The sequence below is a fragment of the Halichoerus grypus genome, chromosome 13 (genome assembly GCF_964656455.1).
Source record: "Halichoerus grypus chromosome 13, mHalGry1.hap1.1, whole genome shotgun sequence".
NCBI classification, from domain to species: Eukaryota; Metazoa; Chordata; class Mammalia; order Carnivora; family Phocidae; genus Halichoerus; species Halichoerus grypus.
Genome location: NC_135724.1, coordinates 51,670,672 through 51,697,865, shown reverse-complemented (window position 1 = coordinate 51,697,865; position 27,194 = coordinate 51,670,672). Strand labels below are relative to the sequence as shown.

The window sequence follows — 27,194 nt, the reverse complement described above, 5'->3', positions numbered from 1 at the left end:
GAAGAAATGATTAGAATTTGGTATCTGCTTAGATATGAAATTACAAAAAAGAAAGAAATCAACCCAAGATGGTTTTGAGTCTTTGACCAAATAGGATAAATAGTCATATTTCTCATAAAGGGAAAATTTAGAGGGGAAGAAAGAAAACACTCTGTTTTCGATGCAATGCCCTACCACTCTATCAAAGCTCAATGAGTAGAGGTGTTCCATAGGGAGCGAGAAGAGATACCAGGCTTCAGAGGATACAAACAGTCAGAGGTAAGGATTTCTGCTTCACTGATAGAATAGTTAAGATTTGGATCACCTCATTAAGTATTAAAAAAAAAAAGTAGCATGACTTGAAGAGATATCCACCATTTGGTTAAGAATAACCAAAAACAGCACTAATGGCAAATGAAACAAAAGCAGGGAAAGACCTAGGAATGTACTGTAAAATCACAGTAATCAAAGCAAGAGCTTAAACAGGGAGATTTTCTGCTTGTTCATGCAATGACAGCAGGAATGAAAACTAGTACAACCAATCTGGAAGGTAATCAATATATATCAAAAGTCTTAAAAATGAATGTACTTATTGACTCCATGATTACACATTTAGAAATCTATCCCCAGAGAAAGAAGTAAAGATTCATTCAATATGCAAATATTTAAACACTTACTATTTTCAGGCATTATTCCAGGAACAGAACAAAACAGATAAGAGTCCTATTCTTGTGGAGTTAACATTCTAGTTAGAAAGATGGAAAAATGATGAGAAAGATGGAAAATGAAATATAATCATAATCAACAATTCCTTCGCATGTTAGACAGTGGTATATGTGATGGAGAAAAGAAAGAGCAGAAAAAAAGAGATCAAATAACAGTAAAGTCACAGAGGGAACACAGCTGCAATCTTAAATAGGGTGATCAAGGTTAATTTTTGTTGAGAAGGTAACAGATAAACAAGACTTGAAAGAGGTGAGGGAATGAGACAGGGGCTATCTGGGCAAAGAGGCAGAGGGCCCTAAGCTGAGTATACAGCTGGTACTGGAGTGAAAAAGCAAAAAGGAAGAGTTGCAGAAACAAAGGCAGAGAGCAAGCAAAGCAGAGCTACAAAGGCCATATAATTATAAAGACTCTGGCTTTTATTCTCAGTGAAACGGGGAGCCATCAGTGTTTTCAGTAGAAAAGTGAACATCTGACTTCTCAAACCTTATGTGGACAGGCATGAAAAGAGAGATGAATTAAGAGTCCACTATATAATCTAGGTGATGATTCCTCAAGATCAGGTTTTATAAACAGACGTGGTAAGAAATGGTCATTTCTATATAAATACTGAAGATAGTGCCAATCGGTTTTTCTTACAAACTGAAAGGTGTGAGACAAAAAAGAATCAATTTGATTTTTGGCCTAAGCAACTGAAAGAACAGAGCAATAATCAATTTGGGAAAATTATGTGTAGTTAGGATTCAGTGAACAGCTTAGGGTTCCCATCTTAAGATATGCGAGTGGAGATACCACACGGCAGTTGGACAGACAAAATTGGAATTCAGGAGGTAGGTCTGGTATTATTTTCAATATTTGACTAAAAATTACCACTTCTGGGGCACCTAGATGACTCAGTTAAGCACCTGATTTTTTATTTTGGCTGATGTCATGATCTCAGGGTCATGAGATAAGCCTCGTGTCTGGCTCCATGGCGAGCGTGGAGTCTGCTTGAGATTCTCTCTCGCTCTCTTTTCCTCTGCCCCTTCCCCCACTCACACAAAGTGGATAAATAAATTCTTTAAAAAAAAAAAAAATTACCATCTCTACCACCTCCATTGAAGAGTCACTGCCGTAACAATGGTATTTAGAACCATGACATTGGACAAGATCACTGAGGAAGTAAGAGAAGATAAGGGACCAAGGACTAAGCTGTGAGGCACTTCAATATTAAGAAGGTTGAGAAGGGAGGTCAATTATATCTCAATTAAAAAAAAAAAAGAAAAAGATGGGAAGAGAAGAGCAGAAAGAAGGCAGCCAGTGAGGTAGAGACAAAACCGGAGTATGGTTTCTCAAAAGCCAAGTGAAGATTATTTTATCAAGGAAGAAAAGTGATAAATTGTGTCAATACCTTGAGTAAAAAGGAACTGAAAGCTGATCACTGGATTTAGCCACTGGTGACCCTCAAAGAGTAAGTACAAGAGAATGAATAAGAGAGAATGGGAAAAGGAGCACCACTGCTGTTAGTAAATACAGTCAACTCTTTGGAGGAGTTTTGCTGTAAACAGGAGCAAAAAGCTGGTGAAAGAAGAATATGATGTTTTTAAGATGGGAGAAATAAGATAGGAGCTTTCTTGTGTATAAGGAACAATATCAGAGGTAATAAGTAGACTGGTTAGGAGTTCAAGCTCCATAATTCCTCTGCTAGGGTTCCAAATCCTGGCCCCAACCCTTAACTACCAGGGTGGACTTTGTCAAGCTACCTAAAATCTCTTAGCCTCAAGTTTCTTCTGCAAAGTAGGGTCATTAGTAACATTATTTACCACATTGGATTAAGGATTAAATGAGATAATGTTCATAAAGAACTTGGCATGGTGCCTGGCACAGCAGCTGACAGTGATACCACTAGTCTTATGGTGAGGATGTATACAACGATGTAGACAAAAGAATATTCAGTCATGTGTAACAATAAAAAAGACTGAAAACAACCTAAATGTCTAAAAGAACACTGCTCAAAGAAATTTGTTATATAAATACTATGTAAACACTAAAAACAAATACACATGGACTAAAGATGTTCATTTTATTTTAAACAAAAAAGTAGGTTAAAGAAGTATGCTCCACATAAAACCAATAAAAAAGAAAAAATACATAAAAAGGTCTGAAATGATAAACACCAAAGTGTAAGTGGTGGTCCTATCTAGGTGGAAGAGATATGATGTTCTTTATGTCCTTTCTGCTTATCTACGTCTTCTAATTTCCTACCAACTATAATGCATACACCGTAAGAAAAAATATTTTTAATAAGAAAGTTTATAATGAACATCTAAGTAGTATTAAACACTTTGGCAGGGTCCAGACAGAAAAGACTCTCTAAGGGGCGCCTGGGTGGCTCAGTTGGTTAAGCGTCTGCCTTCGGCTCAGGTCATGATCCCAGGGTCCTGGGATCGAGCCCCGCATCGGGCTCCTTGCTCGCCGGAGAGCCTGCTTCTCCCTCTCCCTCTGCCTGCCTGCCGTTCCCCCTGCTTGTGCTCTCTCTCTCTCTCTCTCTGTGTGCCAAATAAATAAAATCTTCAAAAAAAAAATAGAAAAGACTCTCTAAATCAACTTATTTGTAAAGATCACTAGCAAACAGTCCAAAGGTAGGATAAAAACTTATGAGAAGTAAAGGTGGAAAGAAATAATAAAGAAATGGAGACCAGAACACAAACCACTTACTTCTGTAGTTCAGCTATACAAATTTGCAAGGTAAGAAAAATATTTTCTCAACTGGGGGACATCTACAGGAGGCCAGGAAGAATAGATCAGAGTACACAGGAGATGGAAAGATAGGTAGGTACATTTCTTATGAGTTAAAATGCAATGAATTATAATAGATTAGTTTTAAAGGAGAGGTATCTTTACTCTGAAGATGACTTAGATAGAAAAAGAAACATTGTGATGAAGAGGCTGAAGTAAGGAAGTTCACAATGACTGGTCATAATCTTCTAATTAAAGTAGAAAGAATTTTTAAACAGTGAAGGAATATAACATGTGGTCAAGGGATAAAAGAGAGTAATAGTTTGTCGAAATTAGTATAAATGTAATACTTACGCAAAGGATTTTGTCCTTCACTTGCATAATATTCATACATGCCACTTTTAACCAGTGTGTCATAGTGAGGTAGGAAGTCAATTCGTTCTTTTGTAGCTGTTAGTAGCAACTGATTGACTGACTGTAGCAGGTATAGAGTGACTCCATCTTTAACAGTATCATCTGTAATTAAGAAGTAATATCTTAAGCACTACACTAGCATCAGAAACACAATGGATTTATAATTTTACATATGCAAATTGTATCTATAAGATATCTTTAAAGATGATACAGGCAAACCCTAGAACAATGGATCTATCTATAAATTCAGCTGTGTTTTATTAAGGACAGTACAGTGGAACAGGCCCAAATACTTCCACTCATCTGAAACACTCAATTCTTAACAAGTTAAATTATCACAGGAAATCAGATGAGGAACTGCATTAGAGTGGCGTTAACATGAACGGAGAAGTAGGATTAAACTCAAAAGGAATCATGCATGAAAACCTGGAATGTCCTGGAATCTAATTAGATAAAAAAATATAATGGAAGAATCCAAGTTCCTGAGAATCAACTTCTTGAGGGCCCATGTAAAAAAATGTGTCCAGGTGTTGCACAACATCTCATCTTCTGCAGCCGTAACTGATAACTACATTTCTATAATCTTGTTTTAAAAATATGACCTCGGGGCACCTGGGTGGCTCAGTCTGTTAAGCATCTGACTTGATTTCAGCTCAGGTCACGATCTCAGGGTGGTGAGATCGAGCCCCAAGTCGGGCTCTATGTACTCTGTGGGAAGTCTGCTGGAGATTCTCTCCTCCCCCCACTTGAACTTGTGTGCTCTCTAAAATAAATAAATAAATCTTAAAAAAAAAAAAAAAGAAAAAGAAAAAAACATGATCTCTGCACAAACTGCACACATATTTCCCCCTTTATCCCAAGAAAGTAACCAAAATTGTCAATAGTTTTAGATACTTATCTGTATAAGGAAATAGTTACTGCCCTATGATGTACTAGAACATATTAAATATAAAGGCATCAATTAAACACTGCTTACCAAAATTATCACAGGTAATTTCTTTCCTACTTGTTGTTGTAATAACAAATTTCTCTTCAGGTGAAATGCCAAGTGTCTATCCAAAATAATAGGAATAAAATCAATTATTACACAAAGGAAATAAATATGCCATTCAAGTTTATAAGAATGAAAATATTGATAGTATATCATAATTTTATAACAATTACTACATTTACCTAAAAAATCTAAGTCTCGATACTTTAAAATTTTTTCTTTGCATAATTAAGCACAACTCTATTAATTACCCATTTGCTTAACAAGGTTGTCTTTTCTGCTACTTGCATATAAGCCACGTAGGAACATGATGATTAGGTGGAACATTTTCTAAAAGGTTTTAATATGAACAGGACCTCCTAGGCAAAAGGCATGCTATTTCACATCAATACATAAGTAAACTTATTTGGAGCAAATCATTAACACTTCTGTTCATATAGATTAAATATTTAAATATGTAAAAACAAAAGTACTAGAAAAAAATAGAAGTTAATATTTTATAACACTAAGATAAGGACAGCCATGCTATGCAGAATTTTCTGTATTAAAGAATTTTTTATCTATTATGACCCCTTCCAACAGAGTAACTTTTAAAAATTAAGGCAAATTATAAATTATGAAAGGGAACTGCAACAGGAGACAGAGTTAGCATCCTTAGGAAACAAAAAGCCTTCATAAAACAAGATGAAGATCAACAAAGAGAAAGAGCAAAAAGTGATGAACAATCAAAAGGAGAAAATACAAATGAATGTCCAATGAACACATAAAAAACTGAAATTTTACAACTAATCAAAAAATGAGAATTAGAAAAGAGTTAACGTTTTCATTAAAATTTTATAGACCTTTAAAATTAAAAGACATACACTCTTTCTAAAATTAAACAACAATGTACAGGTAAGTGAAAAGACCAACTTCTGCTTCAGGTAATGATGGACTAATCTTAGACCAGCCTTACCACCAAAGACAACTAAAAGAAATCTAGACTAATGATACCTGAATCTTCAATAGCTATACTAAACCCTATTGGTTCCCACTGAAACTAATTAAGGCACCAACTCCTAACTCTGAACACTAATTGAAGAGAAAGAATAAAGCATTTATCCTGCTTTTTTGTACCAACTACAGTTACCGGTAACCAAATGGTTCTACTCTGATGAGGCAAAGCTGTTCTTTAGAGAACTCTAGCTAATAAATGTAAGAGGAATGGCAATCAGAGTACCACCATCAATAGATGAACCATCAGCTCAAACTTTTATTATGAAGGAATCCAGCTGAAACTACCAGAATCCCACTAATATGACCTTAGCATTGCTAAGGGTGGGAGAAATATCTATTTATTACATGCTTCTTGATATGATAGGACATAAAATACCAGCACCACCTATGAAGTATTCTTTGCCTCCATACCTGAAAGAAGTTGAACCTAAATTTTGTTTATAAACCTTTAAAAATAACTTGTTTACAGGCTATATGGAGCTAGAACAAGTTAGACCATAAAGGAGCAAAGACAAATCCAGAATGTGCAACATTAAAGAAAAACCTAGGGGCGCCTGGGTGGCCCAGTCGTTAAGCGTCTGCCTTTGGCTCAGGTCATGATCCCAGGGTTCTGGGATCGAGCCCCGCATCGGGCTCCCTGTTCAGCAGGAAGTCTGCTTCTCCCTCTCCCATCCCCCTGCTTGTGTTCCCTCTCTCACTGTCCTCTGTCATATAAATAAATAAAATCTTAAAAAAAAAAAAAAAACCTACTTGATTTCTTCAACAAGCCAATGTCAGGAAAAATAGAGAGACTTGAAAAGAGGGTTTTGCTTAAATGCTCTCAATTTTAAAAGAATTAAGACACATAAAAAGCCAAATTCAACATTTGAGGACCCAGTTGGAATCCTGATTTAAATACATTAAAAAGACATTTTGAGACAGGTATCTGAATATGGACTAAGCTATTATATAATATTTTAAGATGTTAATTTTGATGGTATGATCACAGAAATGCATGTGAAATATATAGGAGCAAAGTGAATCAAGAACCAAAAAGACAAAAATGATGCTTGTGTGGTAAATACTTGGTAACTATTGAATCTGGATGATGAGTTAATGTGGGCTCATTATACTATTATCTCTTTATAGATGTTTGAAGTATTTTATAAGAAAAAATTTGTAATGTAAAATATACTATAATAGATCAGTGGAAGAGAACAGTGGATCCTGAAACAGACCCACATATATATACATATATATATGTATATATACATGGAGATCTTGGCAAATAAACTGGTGGGGAAAGAATAATTTCAATGAATGATATTGAAACACCTAGTTAACTGCATAAAAATAGGTAAAATAAGATCCCCATCTCAACATACACAAAAAGAAATTCCAAGAGAATTAAAGACGCTGCATATTAACCCAAAATTTTAGAGGAAAACATAGGGGAATAATTTTGAGTAGCAAAAAGGATTTCTGAAAATATATAAAAAAATGCAAGCCATAAAGGAAAAAACTAGAAAATATGAAAAGATGCTCATCTTCACTAGTTATTAGAGAAATTAAAATAACTTATCATTCCCATGAGACTGGCAAAAATTTTAAGTCCTGATAATATAAAGTATAGGCCTCCATATTGGGAAACTGAACCTTACCCACTGCTGAGAAGAATGAAGATCAGTAAAACCATATTGGAAGAGCAATCTGATATACTTCACTAAAACTTAAAGATAATCATCTCCCGGGGCGCCTGGGTGGCTCAGTCGTTAAGGGTCTGCCTTCAGCTTAGGTCATGATCCCAGGGTCCTGGGATCGAGCCCTGCATCAGGCTCCCTGCTCCGCGGGAAGCCTGCTTCTCCCTCTCCCACTCCCCCTGCTTGTATTCCCTCTCTCACTGTGTCTCTGTCAAATAAATAAAATCTTAAAAGAAAAAAAAAAAGATAATCCTCTCCCATGTAATTCCATCCTACAGAAATGAAGCTATGGATATAATCTGATGGGGAATAAAACTGTACTTGTTTAACAAAAACTTTTTACAGAACTTTATTAGGGTTTTGTGCATTGAGTATTTTTTTAGCTAGTACTACCTTATTTCTACAGTGTCCCAATTGTTAGATCATGTGCTTATGTATCCTGTAAAACAAAATTTGTTCTTACAGTTACTGAAAAAACTATGTGCCAAGTTGAATTTTTAAGACCTACATATATCTGGGGGCGCCCGGGTGGCTCAGTCGTTGAAGCGTCTGCCTTCGGCTCAGGTCATGATCCCAAGGTCCTGGGATCAAGCCCCACATCGGGCTCCCCGCTCCATGGGAAGCCTGCTTCTCCCTCTCCCACTCCCCCTGCTTGTGTTCCCTCTCTCACTGTGTCTCTCTCTGTCAAATAAATAAATAAAATCTTAAAAAAAAAAACTACATATATCTGAAAAGTATTTATATCTAATTATTCCATACACTCTTCTCCATTAATCAGTTATTACTCAATTAAGATACTAAGCTATCTTTTTTCTTTACCTATAATTCTATATAAAAATTATTTCTTGAATTCATAATTTTTCCAAATATTTAAAAGCTTTGATATTTGACAAATATAAATTAAATATTTTTAATTATTCATTATGCTTTTGTTCAAGATAGCATACCCTTTTCTCTCCACATTTTTAGTCTAAATTCTATCTTATCAGACATAAACTAAAGTCTTTCATGTGTTTGTATTAACCTGGCCTTGACTAGATATACCTCCTCTGTCTTTCCCTATATGAAAGCAGGATAACATTCTATCTGGAAAAAAGTCTTGCTTAGGTTTTTTTCATTTTTATAAGAACATTTTGGTCCCATCTTTTTCTGGGTTAATTGGTAATGAAGACGGAAGTGCCTTTAATGGGTAATAAAAATTACCTGCCCTCCATCCCTTTAGGTCAGCTTCAAACTACCTGCTGCCCAACTTCTCTCAAAAGCCAATTTTAAGAAATATCTATAAAGGGCTAACTAAATTGTAGTCCATAAAATCTTCAAATATTTTAAAAGTTCATCCATGGATTAAGTCAGAAACTATATACTTCAATGCACTGCTCTGAAACTCTGCAAACTAGCCTTTAATGATTTGTCCTTTGACATTATATCCAATGGTTTTGTCCCTGAATCACTCACAGACTAGGAACACCCATATTGCACTTGAGTGAGACATCTCTAAAAAAAAATTTGAGTGGTTAAAGCAGCTTGCATTACCCGAAATAATACATATATCCTACCTTGCGTTAAAGGAAATAAGCAGCAGACTTTCCTATCTTTAGGTATGTTGTCCATTTTACCAGGATTTGTAAGGAATCTAGGGAGAAATTTTTCTCAAGTCAAAGCTTTGCTTCACTAGCACTTGGAATGTTTTTATTTTATAGACACTGTAGTTTTTCTATAAATTATCTGTCCTTTTGTTTTGACCTCTAAGAAACTCAAAGCTGATTTCATGGCTCAGCAATGGTGTAAGATATTCGTAAGACATTATCAAAGTTTATTAATTCTCCTCAGGTTACTATTTTATTCCTTCCTATATCTACTTTTATGTTTCTTCCTTTTCTTGAATTTTTTTTTAAGATTTTATTTTTAAGTAATCTCTGCAACCAACATGGGGCTCAAACCCACAACCCCAAGATCAAGAGTCACATGCGCTACAAATTGAGCCAGCGAGGCACCCCTTATCTTCTGGAATTTTTAATATATGTACCCTATGTACAAGTTTTTTTTAAAGGAAGAGCGTGTTTCATGTAACTAAACAGCTATAAACCAACTATTAGGTAAGGCTCCTGCCCTCAAAGACCATACAGAATTTTTTTTTTTTAAAGTACAATGGCGTAAGTGCCATGGTAGGGTCACAAGGTATAGTGAAACCATACAAAGGAAAAAGTAGGCATTTTCTCAAATATGGAGATGGAGAGAAAGGTTTGCATACCTCCCTTAATGTCTGGATATATCTTAAGAACTAGCCAAATGAATCATCCTCTAATCTTTGAATCTACAAGGCCACAACAGTTCAGGTGAGTCAATAGCTGCTTATCACAGGTCTAAGGGATTCTTCCAGATCTGTTCTTTCCTCCTTTTTTTTTTTTTTTTTAAACTCTTTCTTCTTCCTTCCTCTTGATTGCTCCCTTTTTCCACAAGGTGAGCTTTACCCAAATAACAGTTTAGGATCCATAATACTTTCTAGCACTACTGACACTTATTGGTTTAAGTTCTAATGAAAAGCTTCAATTTAGTGCACTATTTTATCTCCCCCCACCACACACACACAAAGAAGATGAAGGCTTTAGTAAATAGTGTGGACATTGTGGAGGTTTTAATAAAAATAACAAGCTTCAGAATCAATCAGACCTAGATTCTAATCCCAGTTTCACTGTTTAGTATCTGTATAACCTTGGACTTAATTCAGTAATTTCAGTTGTTCATGTAGGTAATGGAAACAAGGTTATAGGATTGGGTTATACAACCTAATGATGCTTTAAAAGGTAAATCCTCTGAAAAAAGTTAGCCTTCCATTTTTTTTTTTTTTTTTTTTTTTTACTAGTTCTTCACTCTCACTTCTAATCAAATTTAACCTTTGAATCTTCCAGCAGGAAGAAGTGGGAAGAAGGAAGAAAGAACTAGTCAAAAGAAATATTTTCCTTGGTTTTCAAATTAATATACTGAAGGAATGAGGCACCTGGGTGGCTCAGTCAGTTAAGCGTCTGCCTTCAGCTCAGGTTGTGTTCTGGGGTCCTGGGATAGAGGCCACCTCAAGCTCCCTGCTCAGTGGGGAGTCTGCTTCTCCTTCTCCCTCTCCCCCAGGCTCATGCACACACTCTTGCTCTCTCTCTCAAATAAATAAATAAAATCTTTAAAAAATATATATTGAAAGAATGCAATAAATATATATGTTCCCTATTACAACTTAATTTGAGGCAAAGTGGTATACCAGAAAGAATATGGGTTTTGGGTTTGAATCCTAATTTGAGGCTGTACTATCTGTTTGACTTAAGTGAGTCACCCATCTTCAAAAGTGTGTTTCCACTTCTGTAGTAATACTTCCCCTATCTAACAGTTAGTGAGACTTCTCACAGAGAGAATTTATTTCTAGATGGAGGGTAAATTAGTACAACCTTTTTGAAAACCAAACTGAAAATACCTATCAAGAGCTTTAAAAAATAATCCTGACCTTGGAGAAATTTCATTCCAAGAGCTTAAACTAAAGGAAAAATAAAAGACATAAAAGACTACTATTCAAAGATGTTTATCATGGCATTACTTAAAATTGAAAGTAATGTAAATGTCAATAAAAAGAAGGGATTTGGTTATGTAAACAGTGGTACTAAACAAACCATTTCAAACTTTGATTATGAAGACTTGCATTAAAATAGAAAAATACTAACAATATTAAGTGAAAAAATAGCTGTAAAAAAATTGGGGTAAGGATACAAAGAAATAACCCCAAGTGCTACCAGCAGTTATAAATTTTACAGCGAAGAAAAGGTTTACTTTTTTCCCCTCCAGTTCCATATTTTCTTTAATTTACTGATCTTTTTAACAATAAAAATAATAAACATAAAGGGTTTCCCTTTTTTTTGGTATGGTTTTGAATAGAAAACACTCATCAAAAAAAGATGAGCACTCATTCATTCAGTTTTCATATATACATAGGAATCTGCTATATCCAGGCATAGAATGAATTCACTCTTTATACATTTTTCGCTTCACTCATTCATTCATTGTAATTTCGATATTTACCATGTGCCAGGCACAGTTCTAGACAGTGGGAATACAGTTGTGAACAAACCCAAGGTCCTTGCTCCCAAGTCCCTTTTATTCTATGGGTCTTGATTTCAATTATTTCAGCAACTACAGAGTTATGTGTCTAAAACAGTACTAAATCATCAGTCTAATCAATTTAAAACAATGCTTCACACAAAGTTCTCTTTCCTTGGAAGCTAAGTGTTCTTTGTAGCTTAAAATGAACTCCATGTGGTTAACGCTGCACAGGACTGTACCCCTTCTTTAAAGCTCAGGCACCACCTCCACCTCCTACCTATAAAATTCTTCACAGTTTAAAGTAGCTTTTCCTACGTAGTTATTAATTTTTATTTTATTTTTTTTTAAATGTTTTATTTATTTATTCATGAGAGTCAGAGAGAGAGAGAGAGAGAGGCAGAGGGAGAAGCAGGCTCCCCGCCTAGCAGGGAGCCCGATGCGGGACTCGATCCCAGGACGCTGGGATCATGACCTGAGCCGAAGGCAGACGCTTAACCATCTGAGGCACCCCTGTAGTTATTAATTTTTAAAGCAAACTAATACAGTGGAGATATACATATCACAAATATATATATATATATATTCACACATACATATCTCTCACACATATATATACACACACACTCAGGCATACACACCCTTCTTTGGTGTTCCACAGCTACCCACAGACACCTTTCGAGTTAGTTCTAAAACTCTCAAGGGCTAGGGTTCAGAAAACCAGAAGGGCAGCTTCCACCTGCGAAGCTAACTGGGACAAGCGTTTTCACTACGGAAGGACCCCGCCAAGGGCGGGCCCACAAACCTTGACAGGACGGCCCGGGAAATTATGGTATCATTTAATGAACCTGAGGTCAATCGACTCCAGGAATTTCAGACCTCTGAACCATCGCAACACTCCTAACAGAGCCATCGGGTTCTATCTCTGCGCTCGTATTTTTTAAAAAGTTCCACACGAAGAGACACAAGTGGCTTTCCCTACTGGAAGATGAATTTAGAGTACTAAGGCCTTAGAGTACTAAGGTCGCCACGGGCCAATTAAGCCCGAGGTATGAAATCCTGGCCAGCGAGAACCACCGCCCCCCGACCCCGTAAAAGGGCAGGGGGAGGCCCACAGAGATGCTGGCTCCGCACTCCCAGGCCGAGGCTGGGACCGGCCCAAAGCTTCCAGCCGCCGGGCCACAGGCATGGCGGGCACCCGGGAGAGAGAAGCTAAGGCCGCAGAACTAGGGCCAGGTGACAGGTTTATTGCCCCTGGTGAGTAACTTGAGTGTCTCGTTACCCTCCCAACCCAAACTCTAACCGCGCATCCCTCCTCTGCCCCTTCGCGTACCTGACACACAGAGGCGCGGAACCGTGCGTAGTCCGAGCGCTCCTCGACCTGCAGCACCCGGTCCCCGAGCTCGGACTCCTTCTCGCGCCGGTCAAACAAGTACACCGTCCTGCAGCCGTCGCCTCCGCCGTCCTCTCCGGTCCCCACCGAGGGCCCGCCGCCGCCCGCCGCTGCCATATTGGGGGAAAAGAGAAAAAACAGCAGCGCCGGCGTCTACCGCGGCCGAGCTCAGGGCCGAGGTGCGGACTCCGCGCGGCGCTCCTCAGCTCCAGCCCCCGGGGCGGTGCGAGGCCTCTAGCCCGGCGCGCTGCAGCTCCTCCCTCAGCGGCGGAGGCGGCGGCCGAGCAGCGGCAGGCGCGAGGATCACCCGGGAACCGATTCAAACGAGCTCCTGCTCGTGCACACGTCACTTCCGCGGCCCGTCGCTCCCGGGGAGAAGGGGGCGCGCAGCGCGCTCTTCGTAGGGCCCGGACCCGCGCCCGCCGCCTCCCACGAAAACTTCGCAGCTGGACCCCGGACCAGGGCCGCCGCCCCGGACTGTGGCGCAGAAGGAAGAAGGGCCGTCCGCCGCGCAGAGGAGGCGGGGCGAATCCGGCAGGCCGCGCGGGCGGGGCGGGGCTTCAGCGCCCGCCGCCCAGGGCCCGCCCCTCTCGCCCTCGAGAAGTTGCGAGGGAAGCGCGGTTCCTTGCGGGCGCCTGCGCTCTTGAGGGAAGACTCAAAGCCTAGGAAGGAGAGCTAGTGCCAAGCCTCCCGGCGGGGGGTCTTCGGAGTGGTTGTTTTGTGCTGGCCGATAGGGTCCTGGTACTTTCCAGCCTCAACGTGACCCCCGACCGAATCTGCCTGGCCTCGAGCTCCTGGCGCAGCGGTGGTGATGCCCCGGCCGGGGATGCTGCCCCGCGCCCGGGTCGCGGGAATGCGGCGGCGGGAAGCGTCAGGCCGGCGGGCCTCGCTGGGTGGGATTTCCTCCGTAGCGAGCACGTGTGTCCCCACGCGGAGAAAATAGACGCCCGGATACCCTGGGCCGCCTCTTCCACCTCATTTGCTAGTGGTTTTATGTGGGCTCCAATGTGGGCCACTGAGACAAAGCTTGTCCCTGAGAACGTCCGAACCGAGATGCTGTGACGTCACTGTGGCCTCCCTCGGGGGGCCTCCGAGGGTCCTGAAGTGGCTCCGTGTCTAAACCTTCTCACTTCATTGACCTTACCTCCACAGCTGTTGTCATGTTGCTAAAACTTGTGAATTAGAACACCTACGCCAAAGGATTAAGTTAGATGATTTTAGCAAAATACTTAACATACAGTACTCGTTGGGTAAAAGCCTTTATTGCGTTTCATTAAATATCCTTACCATGGGCGCGTAGTGCCCTAACTCAACAAATAAAACTGCCATTGTTGGGAGGACTCGTTTAGTCATTTACTTTCCATTTCTTTTTTTTTTTTTTTTCTTTTTAAGATTTTATTTATTTGACAGAGACACCAGGAGAGAGGGAACTCAAGCAGGGGGAGTGGGAGAGGGAGAAGCAGGCTTCCCTCAGAGCAAGGAGCCCCATGCGGGGCTGGATTCCAGGACCCTGGGATCATGACCTGAGCTGAAGGCAGATGCTTAACGGCTGAGCCACCCAGGTGCCCCCATTTCTTAAAAATATCTAGTGAATATTTTGTACTTGAGAGGGACATGTAAATTCGCTAAGCCCAAGGTAGCAGACTGAGGGATTTTTTGATTCTCCAATGGGTAATTATTTAGTATATTTTCTGTTTTACTAGTTTTGAAAAGACCTTCATGGTTAGTATATAGTATATAGATAGATTCTTATCACTGGTGTATGTTAGAAACTTAGATTTGCTTGTCCATATAAAGATGTTCCAGAATCCTGGGGGAGGGGAGTGGCTAGACATGTATGCTATTCAAGGTAGAACACAGTAGGAACAAAAGTGTGAAGGCATGTATGTCTGCAGAACGTAATTAGGGCTGGAAGTGGGGAAAATGGAGCAGTGGATGGTGAAGAATAAAATTGGCAAGAGGCAAGTTGTGGCCAAATGCTATTCATGTTCCTGAAGGGAGAAGTAGGGAAAGACAGACCAAAGTAACCTCCAATTCTTATGGGATTGCTTTGGTGTCTCATGTTTTACCTCTCAAATTCATGTGGGACCTTTTCCTTCTATCCCATTATGTAATAGTCTTTGATTTAAATGGCTCAAGAAAAAAATTGGGTAAAATTCTTAGTTAATGGGTAAAATGAATTGCCTTACTATTTCATCAAATTGAGACTAGGTCCAGTTCATCATCAGGGCAATTTCTCATTTCTCTGTATAGTAATTCCAAATTGCACATATAGGTGGATACAAACAAACTTTTCATATCTTTAGAAGAGATTTCAAGATAATTGCCAAGAGGAGAGATAGAAAACTGCCAGAGAAGTATACTACAATATTATGGGCAACCATTGGTGGAAGCATTAATAGTATCTTCTTAGAGGTCAAGTCTGAATCAGTCTTATGCGCCAGTGTGGCGATCTGAATAGCCTCAGAACCATTTTCCATTCACTTGTTCTCAGAGCGAAACTCTTCAGATAGCTTTATCAAGAAAGAAAGATGAGGGACGCCTGGGTGGCTCAGTCAGTTGGGCATCTGCCTTCGGCTCGGATCATGATCCCAGGGTCCTGGGATCAGCCCTGCATCGGGCTCCCTGCTCCGCGGGGGGCCTGCTTCTCCCTCTCCCTCTGCCTGCCACTCTGCCTACTTGTGCTTAATCTCTCTCTCTGTCAAATAAATAAATAAAATCTTTAAAAACAAAAAAAAGATGAGTTTGTTCTTTATTCAATTTGAAAAAAGTTTGATGGGCTGCCTGGGTGGCTTGGTTGTTAAGCATCTGCCTTCTGCTCAGGTCATGATCCCAGGGTCCTGGGATCAAGCCCCACGTCGGGCTCCCTGCTCAGTGGGAAGCCTGCTTCTCCCTCTCCCACTCCCCCTGCTTGTGTTCCTGCTCTCGCTCTCTCTCTCTCTCTCTCTCTGTCAAATAAACAAAGAAAATCTTTAAAAAAAAAAAAAAAAAGTAAGGGCGCCTGGGTGGCTCAGTTGGTTGGGCGACTGCCTTCGGCTCAGGTCATGATCCTGGAGTCCCAGGATCGAGTCCCGCGTCGGGCTCCCTGCTCAGCAGGGAGTCTGCTTCTCCCTCTGACCTGCCCCCCTCTCCTGCTCTCCCTCTCTCTCATTCTCTCTCTCAAATAAATAAATAAAATCTTTAAAAAAATTTAAAAAAAAGTTTGAAATAACCCAGTACCACAACTGGTTCTCTTCAACTAACTTGATTTTTATTTTCATTAGCCATCTTAAAATATAGAGTATAAGTGTCCCTGTATCAGTTATCTATTGCTGCATAACAACCTACCCCAAAGACTAAGTGGCCTCTTGCACAGCTCTCCATGGTCCTCCTCCTGGGATGTGGGCCCCATAATCTGAAATGCCACAAACCCAGACTAGACCTGCTGGAGGCAGAGAGTAATATAATTCTTCTACTCCACAATTAAAAATGGCCTCCAATAAAGCTACATTGCAAAAAAATGGGAAAGAAACAGATGGAAGGAGTAAGAGTTGAAGAGCCTGAAGTTGAAGAGCCTGAAGATTTGGTGGTGGAAAAAGCACTGTACCAATGTGTAGAGAACGGGAAGGTGAAGTACTTTCTTAAATGGAAGAGATTTACAAATTCTGACAATACTTGAAAACCTAAAGAAAATTTAGATCATCCAGAGTTATTCAAACTATTTCTTAATTCTGAAAAAGTTGTTAAAGAAAAAGATAGGACAAAAAGAAAGTATTTATCTGACAGTGAATCTGATGACAGCAAATCAAAGAAGAAAAGAGATGCTGCTGACAAACCAAGACACTTTGCCAGTGGTCTTTGTCCTGAACAAATAGTGTCACAGCAGCGGAGAGTTAATTTTTCTCATGAAACAGAGAGATGCAGATGAGACAGACTTGGTGCTGGCAAAAGAGGCAAACATGAAGTGTCCTCAAATCGTAACTGCTTTTTATAAAGAGAGAGAAACTTTGCATTCTTGTCCAGAAGATGCTCAATAATCATTCATATTCATATATATATGTATGGGTCTTGGTTCTATGACTCATTCGTGTGAATAACTATATTCTAATGAAAATCAAATTTAATCTGTTTATTTTGAATAGTATCAAAGGAATTGTTGGGTTGTTTTTGTTTCTTGCATCAATAGCACTGGTTACTTTGGACAAATAAAAGCTTACTGTAGTTGCTTCATTTATCAGAAAAGAACATATGATACCATGGTAGATTATTCTCTCTCTCTCATTAAAGAGCAGTTTTTCTAAATGTTAGAAAAAATTTCCATAGGGGCGCCTGGGTGGCTCAGTCGTTAAGCGTCTGCCTTCGGCTCAGGTCATGATCCCAGGGTCCTGGGATCGAGCCCCGCATCGGGCTCCCTGCTCGGCGGGAAGCCTGCTTCTCTCTCTCCCACTCCCTCTGCTTGTGTTCCCTCTTTCGCTGTGTCTCTCTCTGTCAAATAAATAAAATCTTTAAAAAAAAAAAAAAAAAAGAAAAAATTTCCATAGTCGTAACTCAGTCAGAACTTATGTTTAACCAATAATGGCTAAGGACCATTCTGGGTTTTTGTTTATTTATACAAGTGTAAATGGTTGTTGTTGGGTTTTTGTTTTTGTCTTTTTTACATTCACCAAAACAAAAATGGCATTTCACAATCATGGGTAAGTCCATATTGTTTCTGGGATGCCATCTTTCTGAGAAAAGCAAGAAATAGATTACCTCAAGGGAAATGGAAAATTTTCCTGAAGCCATAAAACTTCAAGCAAGTAGATGATTCTACAATTAATTGGACAATTTAAATAAAAACTATTTTAATTGGAGAATTTAAAGTAGACTTATCATAATTTCTATCTATAGCTATAATTATATTAGTGCAACAGTTTATTTGCAAAACTTCCTGAAGGAAAAATTTTACCACTCCCAACAACCTTCCCACTCAGAGGAGAAGAGTAAACAAATGATGTGTTTTAATAAGCCAAACAAGACTTGGTTAAATGGGCATTCAAAGTTCCCCCTAGAGAACCATTCCTTTACAAAAGGTTGAAATCCTTGTGCTATACTGACTAAAAGATCAGGATTTGTGGAAACCAATCCGATGATTAGAAATGTTGCTGTTTCGGACCTGCTAGCATAAATGAGCAAACAAAATTTTGTAATTTAAACTATTGATTTGTGTGTTTTTTCTTTACCCAACCCATTCCTTACATGCAGCTTCATTCTTTTCAATGTTTGTGATACTGGTTCAGCAGAAGAGAAACGGTAACTTTATAGTAATCAGAATGTTATCCAACTGTGTATTGATTGCTTACTTCATTGTAAATATTGGTGACCAGTGGTCAGTAGATGGTTTTCCATCTTAAAAAACTTAGTGGCTTCAAACAGAAGCCATGTGTTTGCTCATGATTCTGAAATTTGGGCTGAGCTTCACTGGGCAGTTCTGCTGGCCTCACCTGAGATCACATACACAGCAGCAGTCCCCTGGCAGCTTGCGTGGGGCTGAATGGTCCATGACGGTCTCATTCACATAGCTGGCAGCTGAGGCTATCAAGAACTGAAGCTCCGTTCTCCCCTGTTAGGCATCTCTAATAGGATAGCTTGGTTTTCTCACTTGGCTGTCACAGAATCTCGAAAGAAAAGGTTCTAATGTGCAAGTGCCTACCAAAGCTCCACTTGCATTACGTTTGCTGATGTCATTGGTCAAAGCTAGTCACATAGCCGAACTCCTGAGTAGCCCCCCACAATAGAGGGATGCTTGTGGAAATCCCTGCTGATTTGGTGGTTGGTGCTGTTATCTGTGTACTGTGATGAGATCAGTTTGGTAATATATTATAGATCAAGGATAGTTGCCAGAAAGAAGGGGGGGTGCTGGAAATACAGGCTTGTTAGGATTTGTGGATGAAGATAAATTCTCCTCAAATAAAAATACCTAGAAAATAAAGAGCAAGGGGGATGTGGGGATGGGGTAACTGGGTGATGGACATTAAGAAGGGCACATGATGTATTGAGCACTGGGTGTTATATAAGACTGATGAATCACTGACCTCTACCTCGGAAACTAATAATACACTATATGTTAATTGAATTTAAATTTTTTAAAAAAGAAGGAAAATAAAGAGCAAGGAAAGTGAGTTTTTGATACTCCTATCTTCTAAAAAAATTTTTTTTAGAGAGAGAGAGCACTCGTGAGTGCAGGGGGGTGGTGGGAGGGGCAGAGGGAGAGGGAGAGAATCTTAAGCAGGCTCCACACCCAGCTTGGAGCCTGATGTGGGGCTCGATCTCATGACCCTGAGATCATGACCTGAGCCAAAATCAAGAGTTGGACGCTTAACCAACTGAGTCACCTAGGCGCCCCTCAAAAATAAACATTTTTTTAAGTACAATTCTTTCAGGAAAGGTAAGGACAATGTTAGTGATCTGAGTTCAGACTTTGCTAGCTAAAAACACTGTAATAATACAGTTTATGACTCTAAGCCCCAATCTACCAGACTGGTAGAAAACATCTTGGGTTTCCTTCTGTTGCCAGTTTTAACAAGTTCCAAGTTCTGAGTAGTGGGGAGAGAAGCTCATCCTTGTCAACATGGCCTCTTTAGATCTGGTGGCTTCCTGTTGCTTTTGTGCCACCTGGGACATGGGAATCACTTACAAGGCTTCTCTTGATCCCATCTGCTCAGATGCACTATATAGCTACTTAGGAGAGTTGGGAGTACCATCTCTTCTTACCAGCCCAGAGGGAATCTCTTTTTAAATTTTAATCCATCTTTCTTCAAGGTACTCTATCAATGCCTAAGTCTTTCATTCATTTTTATCCCCTCTCCAAAACACTTTGCATTCTTCTAAGAGCTTAGGTTTTTGGGGCACCTGTCAGTCAGTTAAGCGTCTGCCTTGGGCTCAGGTCATGATCCCAGGGTCCTGGGATCGAGCCCTGCATTGGGCTCCCTGCTTAGCGGGAGGCCTGCTTCTCCCTTTCCCACTCCCCCTGCTTGCGTTCCCTCTCTTGCTGTGTCTCTCCCTGTCAAATAAATAAATAAAATCTTAAAAAAAAAAAAAAAAAAAGAGCTTAGGTTTTTAGGGGAAAAAGAGTTCCCAGGAGGAAAGTGTCTTTTTAACTCTGTACCTTGTTTCAGTGATCTATTGCTGTATAACCAATTACCTTAAAACCTAGTGGCTTAAAACAGTAATCTTTTCCTTTATTTGTTCATGATTCGGCAACTTTGGCAGGGCTTGGTGGAACCAGATTTCTCTGCTCCTGGTGCTATCAGCTTGGGCAGTTCTTAGAGGAGTCACTTGCAGGATGCCTTACTCATGTAGCTGGTAAGTTGGTGCTGGCTGTTGTCTGAGAGCTCCGCTGGGGTTGTTGGCCAGGGCCCTCAGATCTCTTCTTCAACCCTTCCCCTTGGCTTGGTTGGGATTCTCACAGCGGTGGGCGCAGGGTAGTCAGACTAGTGGCTGACTCCCCCTAGAGCACAAACGTGGAAGCTTGCAGAACTTCTTAAGGTTTAGGACTGGAACAGCATTACTTCTGCCACACTCTGTTGGTTAAAGCAGCTCAGAGGGCCATCCTAAATTAAAGGGAAGGGACTATACCACAGGCAAGAATATGGGAGAAATGGATCTTTGGGCGCCACCAAAGTAATAGTCTGTGACAAAGTTCTCCTGGGGCAAGAAAGCACACAGCCTGCTATTTTTTGAACGGGGGTAGGGAGTTGGTGGAGTTGGTTGAGGGAAAATCAAAGAAGGAAAAAACATGTTAAAATATGTTAATATCTCAGAATATATCTCTAGCCATATCAGTCTTTGCCAACTTTCTTCTGATACATTAGCTTTAATTTCCATGTCACATAAAGAACTAACCTTGAATGAAACACCTTAAAGTTTTTAAATTTACTGTTTCATTGTGTTTTGGTAATAAAACACTGATTATTTTTTCCTTCAAGACATCCATGTTGTTGACCAGGACCACAGGGTGGGCTCTGCTGGTGTGAGGAGGACACCGTAGCTGGAGAGGTTTTAAGACTGGGAGAATCTGTCCAGCAGAAAAAGATATGTCTCTGAAGAAGCAAAGAAAGGCCCCAGGCATTGCACTGCAGCATTTTAGAAACCCAGGATTCATGTTTGAAGCTGAATGAACCTTCTCAGACCCTGCCCAGAGGAGAAGAGTATCAGGATAAGTTAGCCGCTGAAGAAAGAACCCGTAGTGAAGAAGAAAGGTACAAGAAGACAAGCAGCCTTGGGAGGGCTCCAGTGAATGAGGACTCAGATTTGGAAAGACTCATTCATTCATTCATTCTGTCCTCAAGGATTTATCACTGCTCCTTCCATCATGTTTAGGCAGGAAACAGACATGTTTTACATATCCTCAGTACAGTTATGGGCTTTACATAAACTATCTTATTTAATCGTCACACCAAACTTTACCTTAATCATTTTATAGATTAAGAACCTGGAACTCAAAAGATGTTAGTAAATATGCCCAAAACTCATACCCGGACTGGTGCAAAAGCTCTGCTACTTGTTCTTTACCTAGGGGAGATGGGGGAGCTATGTCACCAGTAGGAAATTCCCCATCTCTATCAGCAGTATCAGTCAGCTTTTGTTGCTGTAACAAACATTCCAAAACTATCAATGATTTTTTGGGGGGAATAACACTTTTTTTATTGATGTGTAATTAACATACAGTGAGTGTTATATTAGTTTCAGATGTACAATATAATAATTCTACAGTTCTATACATTTCTCAGTGCTCCTCAGGATAAGTGTACTCTTAATCCCCTTCACCTGTTTCTTCCACCTCCACATCCACCTGTTGCAACAGGCAGTTTGTTCTCTGTATTTGAGTTTGGTTTTTCTTTGTCTCTTTTTTCTTTGTTTATTTGTTTTGTTTTTTTATATTCCACATATGAGTGAAATCATATGGTATTTGTCTTTCTTGGTCTGACTCTAGCATTAAATTCTCTAGGTCCATCCATGTTGTTCCAAATGGCAAGATTTCATTTTTTTATGGCTGAATAATATGCCATTGTGTGTGTGTGTGTGTGTGTGTGTGTGTGTACATACAGGCATACATACCACATCTTTATTCATCTATCAATGGACACTTAGGTTACAGAACTCAGCTCACAGAACTCAGGAAAACGTTTACTTACCAGATTACAGGTTTATCATAAAAGAATATAATTCAGGAAGAGTTGGATGGAAGAGAAGTCTAGTGCAAGGTATAGGGGAAGGGACATGGAGCTTCCATGCTCTCTCTGGGCTCTCCACTATTCCAGAACCTCTGCGTGTTCACCAACCCAGAAGCTCTCCAAACCCTATCCTTTTGGGGTTTTGTGGAGGCTTCATTACATAGGCATGATTGATTAAATTACTGGCCATTGGTGACCGATTCAACCTCTAGCTCCTCTCCCTTCCTAGGAGGTGGGCTGGTGAAGTGGGTGGGACTGAAAGTTCCTCCCCTCCTGGTCGTTTCCACTGGCAATGAACTCCCATTCTTAAGGGCTTTGTAAAAATCTAAAAATCCGACCCCCCCAAAAAATTTTAAAAAAATAAAAATCTAAAAATCTCCTCATTAACTCGATGTAGTTGAAAGGGGATTGTTAAGAATAACAAGACACCTTTATCACTCTTATCACTTAAGAAATTCCAAGGATTTTAAGGCTATGTGTCAGGAACAGCAAGACCAAATATACATTTCATATTATAAGTCATAGTTATCACATATACATTTATATATTCTTCCGCAACTATTATTTTTGCTCAAATGTTTGTGAGATTCATTCATGTTGATGCATGTAGCTGTAGTTCAATCTTTTTTTTACTGCTATATGGTATTTCTTGATATAAATATACTCCTATATTATTCTATCAATGGACATTTAATTATTTATTTATTATTAGTAGTAGTATTAATTTTTGGTGTTGGAGACCCATTTAATGTGGACACTCAAGGCCTGGGCAGAGTGGGGAGTGCCCAGGAATTGGGCAGGCAGGCAAGGTGGGTGGGTTGCGTGCCCAGACCTGACCCCATGAGAGGATGCCAGGTGGTGGGGGCTGACCCAGGCACACCAAGGGAAGTACTGGAAGGGGGGCCCAGGCAGGCAAACCAACCAGGATACCTGTAGGTCAGCCCTTGAGAAGGTATCTAAGCCAGGTGATGCGTGCCCAGGCCAGAGCCTAGCCCTGAGAGGAAGGTTTGGGTCTGCTTGGGGGCTCCCACAGCCTGGCAGCTAGCATCACTAGAAGCCTCACCCAGCTGCTGCTGACACTCAAGACCTGTCTGCCAGTTGGATTCAAGCAGCTCCTGGAGGAGGGTGTGTAGGTGGTCATTCTTCTCCTCTAGGTAGTCCAGGCAGGAGCTGATCTGGTCCAACATGGAGCCGATGGTAGTATACTCTGCTTCCCTGGAGCTGGCATCACCACCTTCCATTCCCTCCTCCACAGGCATGCCCAGGTCCCCACTGGGGCCTGACACTGCAACCTCCAGAGCCGCTGGGGCCACACAAGACAGAATTCGGTGACCATCATACCACCAGCTAGTGCCGGCCAGAAGATGGGTTCAATGGACATTTTTTTAAAAGATTTTATTTATTTATTGAGAGAGAGAGAGTGAGAGAGCACAAGCAAGGGGAGCAGCAGAGGGAGCAGAAGAAGCAGGCTCCCCGCTGAGCAGGGAGCCCTGGGGGCTGGGGGAGTCTCAATCCTAGGACCCCTGGGATTGTGACCTGAAAGGAAGGCAGACGCTTAACCGACTGAGCCACCCAGGCACCCCTCAATGGATATTTTAATTATTTCCAGGATTTGGGTTTCTTGTTTGTTTTGCTTTTTAAAAAAATCAGGCTTCTATGAATATTTGTGTGTTATATTCTGGTGTTCTTATGCAATGGATATATTTTGCAGGATATATATCAAGTGTAATGGAGTCCGTGTACTTATAAATTTAACAGAAAATGCCTTTTTTTTTTTTTCAGTACTATAGAAGAGTTCCTGCCGTTTCATTTCCTTGTCAACACTTAGGAGAGTTTTTTACTTTAAAAAATTTTTGTCAATCTGGTGAATGTGAAATAGTGTATCATTGTGGTTGTAATCTGCGTTCCCCTCCTTATAAATGAGGCTGAGCATCTTTCCATATGTGTATTCCCTAATTGTGTTTCCTCTTCTGTGAAATGCCTCTTCATGCGGTGCACCCATTTTTCTATGGGTTTGACTTTCCCCATAGATTTTTAGGAGTACTTTATATATAGTGGCTACTAAACGTTGGCTGGTTATATGTCTTATTAACATCTTTCCTCTGTTTGTGGTTTGTATTTTCCCTTCTTTGGGAGATCTTTTAATGAACAGTAGTACCTGATCTTAATATGATTAAATTTATTAATTATTCTCATTATGGTTAGTGCTTTCTGGTCTCCTTTTAAAAATTCCTCTACTTCCAATGCTTTCTCAAATTTTATTCTTAAAGTTTAAATATTTTCCATTAAAAGTTTTTTTCTTTAATTTGTATGGAGTTGATTTGTATCATACTGACAAAGGAACCAATGCCATTCTTTTTTAATGAATAATTGAGCATCATTTATTGAACAGTCAGCCTATCTTTTCCCTGCTATGTCCTATGTAACTGAATGCATGCTTCTGTTCCCAGGTTTTCTAGCGTGTTGTATTGGTTATTTTTTTTCCCATTCGGGTAATATTGCACTGCCTTAATAATCTAGCTTTATTGTGTTTTGATATCCTATAGGGCAAACTACCTCAACTTATTCTTCTTCAGGGGTGTCATGTAGTTGGTTTTTAAGTATCACTGCAAGAGTGATGATTTCTTCCTCTTTTTGCTTAGTGTTTTCTCACATAAGAGACATTTGAGGAACACCTGGGTGGCTCAGTCTGTTAAGCATCTGCTTTCCACTCAGGTCATGATCCCAGGGTCCTGGGGTCGAGTCCCACATCGGGCTCCTTGCTCAGCGGGGAGTCTGCTTCTCCCTCTCCCTCTGCCTGCTGCTCCCCCTGCTTGTGCACCTGCTCGTTCTCTCTCAAATAAATAAATAAAATCTTTTTTTTTAGAGACACTTGAGATTGTAGTCAACTGCCATTTCTACAGTAGCAAAACCCATAGTTTATTAAGTACAGTATAAGCTTTTAAAATTGACTGGTATTACTTACTTTAAAATTTAATGAGTACAGTATAAGCTTTTAAAAATTACTTTAAAATTTAATGAGTACAGTATAAGCTTTTACAATTGACTGGTATTACTTACTACTAAAGACTTAGTTGTGCTTGGAAAGCTGTTATCTGCCTCCACATCAAGCTCATTATGTGATTCCCCCAAATCCTTTTTCATATTATTCTTAACTACCCTGTGCATTCTGATTCAGATAGAACACAAACAGACAAGGCTACTTAACAACACAGAAGAAACAAATTTTCTAATCACTCACTGCCTTATACACATTTTTTTTCCTTCCTGGATTTTCATGATTTTTACCTAACTGAACTAAATGGAAAAACTTGATTCTATTTGTATATAAACATGCATGTGGCAAACTTTTTAAGAGGAATAAAATTGGAAACTTTCTCCCTCAAATGCTAAAAGTAAAATTGACCCTCTGGACTAGAATGATGTATCACTTTATCCTGTGATTTTTCCGTCCTCTCATACCCCAAATTGAGAAACACACCTATCAGCAGTCAGAAGCAAGAGAAAAAGCATATATTTGTGAGTGGCATAATAAGATCTATCCTAAAAACATGACTCTGGCAACAGTGTGAAGGAAGGATGTCATTTTGTGCAGACACTGTTTTGTACATTTTGTACAGTAAGTAGGGTACCTTATAGTACCTTATTTAGAAGATGAATAAAGTGATAATTAAAGATGTATTATCATTCATTCATTCATCAAATATTTATTGTATGTCAACTAGATGTTGAGAATACAAATCAATTTCCTGTCTTCCTGGTGCTCATATTCAATAGGGGGAGGCAGAAACAATTTAACAATGAAATATACAGAATGTCAGATGGTGATTAATGTGCTATAGAGAAAAATTTAAAAGGATGGGAGTCCTAGGGGCCAGAGGGTCACGATTTTATATAATGGTCAGAGAACATTTTCTGATACGGTGATATTTGAGAAGAAAGCTGAGGGAAATAAAGGAGCAAGTTGTAAAGATCAATGAGACAAATGTTCCTGGCAGAGGGAAAAACAAGTGCAAAGATCCTAAGTTTTGAACATGGCTGGCATTGTGATAGAGTAATAGAGGGTGAGAATAATAATAATAGAGAGATGAATGGGGAGAGAAAGACTAATGGAAAGGGCCTTGTGGGTCACTATGATAATTTTGGCATTCACCCTGAACAAAAGGGAAAGTACTGGAAAACTTTGAACAAAGGAATGATATGGTCTGACATATTTTTTTAAGTCAAAGGTTTTAAAGATTTTTATTTATTTGAGAGAGAGAGAGAGCACGAGTGGGAGTAGAGAGGCAGAGGGAGAAGCAAACTCCCCACCCAGCAGGGAGACTGGCCTGGGGCTTGATCCCAGGACCCGGAGATCATGACCTGAGCCGAAGGCAGACGCTCAACCATCTGAGCCACCCAGGTGCCCCTTGACATATTTTTTAAGAGAACTCTGACTGCTCTGTTGAAGATAGACTGTAAGAGGCTGAATGACTGGAGGCTGATTCAGTAATCCAGGCAAGAGATAATAAGGGCTTGATCTAGGCTGGTGGTGGTGGAGCTGAGGTGCAGTGGTCAGGTTCTGATATATCCTGAAGGTGAAGCTGACAGATTTGCCAGTGGATTGGATGCGGAGTATGGGGGAAAAGAGAAGAGTCAAGGCAATCTCTAAAATTTGTGGCTCCCTGGGAAGGATAGTGCATACTTGTGTATTTTTGGCTACTCAGCCTCTCAGTCTCCTCCTATGTTTAGAGGATTCCCATCATATAAATGTAGGTGCCAGACAGAGCACATCTCTGACTGCAAGTGTGGCTGTAGATGCCAGAAACTCCTTGTTCTAGGCTCCCAGGCCTCTGCGATGCACTCATGTGACCAATCAGACATTAATGGGGCAGCGACCACAGCACCCAGCTAGTGGAGGCAACAGACGCACCCTTAGCCCAGGGTAGAGTGTGTCCACTGTGCAAGGAACAGCTAGCAGTGGGGTCCTCATGGAAGCAGTTCTTGATTCTCCTTATGCTTTTGGCTATGTAGCTCTCAAGTCGGGTGTG

At 40.1% G+C, this 27,194-nt stretch overlaps 1 protein-coding gene and 2 pseudogenes across 2 annotated transcripts in view; 1 reads left to right on the top strand and 2 right to left on the bottom strand.

Moving 5' to 3' along the window:
* The window catches only part of SMCHD1 (structural maintenance of chromosomes flexible hinge domain containing 1), a 145,189-nt gene extending 131,729 nt beyond the window's left edge, over positions 1 to 13,460 (bottom strand). For both annotated transcript variants that reach the window (XM_036123382.2, XM_078060559.1), the window contains exons 1-3: positions 12,911 to 13,460; positions 4,811 to 4,886; positions 3,775 to 3,936 (exon numbers count right to left, since the gene is read on the bottom strand). In XM_036123382.2, the coding sequence (XP_035979275.2) occupies positions 3,775 to 3,936; positions 4,811 to 4,886; positions 12,911 to 13,087 (415 nt within the window). In that variant the 5' untranslated portion in view covers positions 13,088 to 13,460. The remainder of the gene's footprint in view (positions 1 to 3,774; positions 3,937 to 4,810; positions 4,887 to 12,910) is intronic.
* Positions 13,461 to 16,408: 2,948 nt separating this feature from the next.
* LOC118555311 (chromobox protein homolog 3 pseudogene) lies at positions 16,409 to 16,986 on the top strand (annotated as a pseudogene).
* Positions 16,987 to 23,120: 6,134 nt separating this feature from the next.
* On the bottom strand, positions 23,121 to 25,332 carry LOC118555316 (bublin coiled-coil protein pseudogene; annotated as a pseudogene).
* Between the last annotated feature and the right edge of the window lie 1,862 nt (positions 25,333 to 27,194).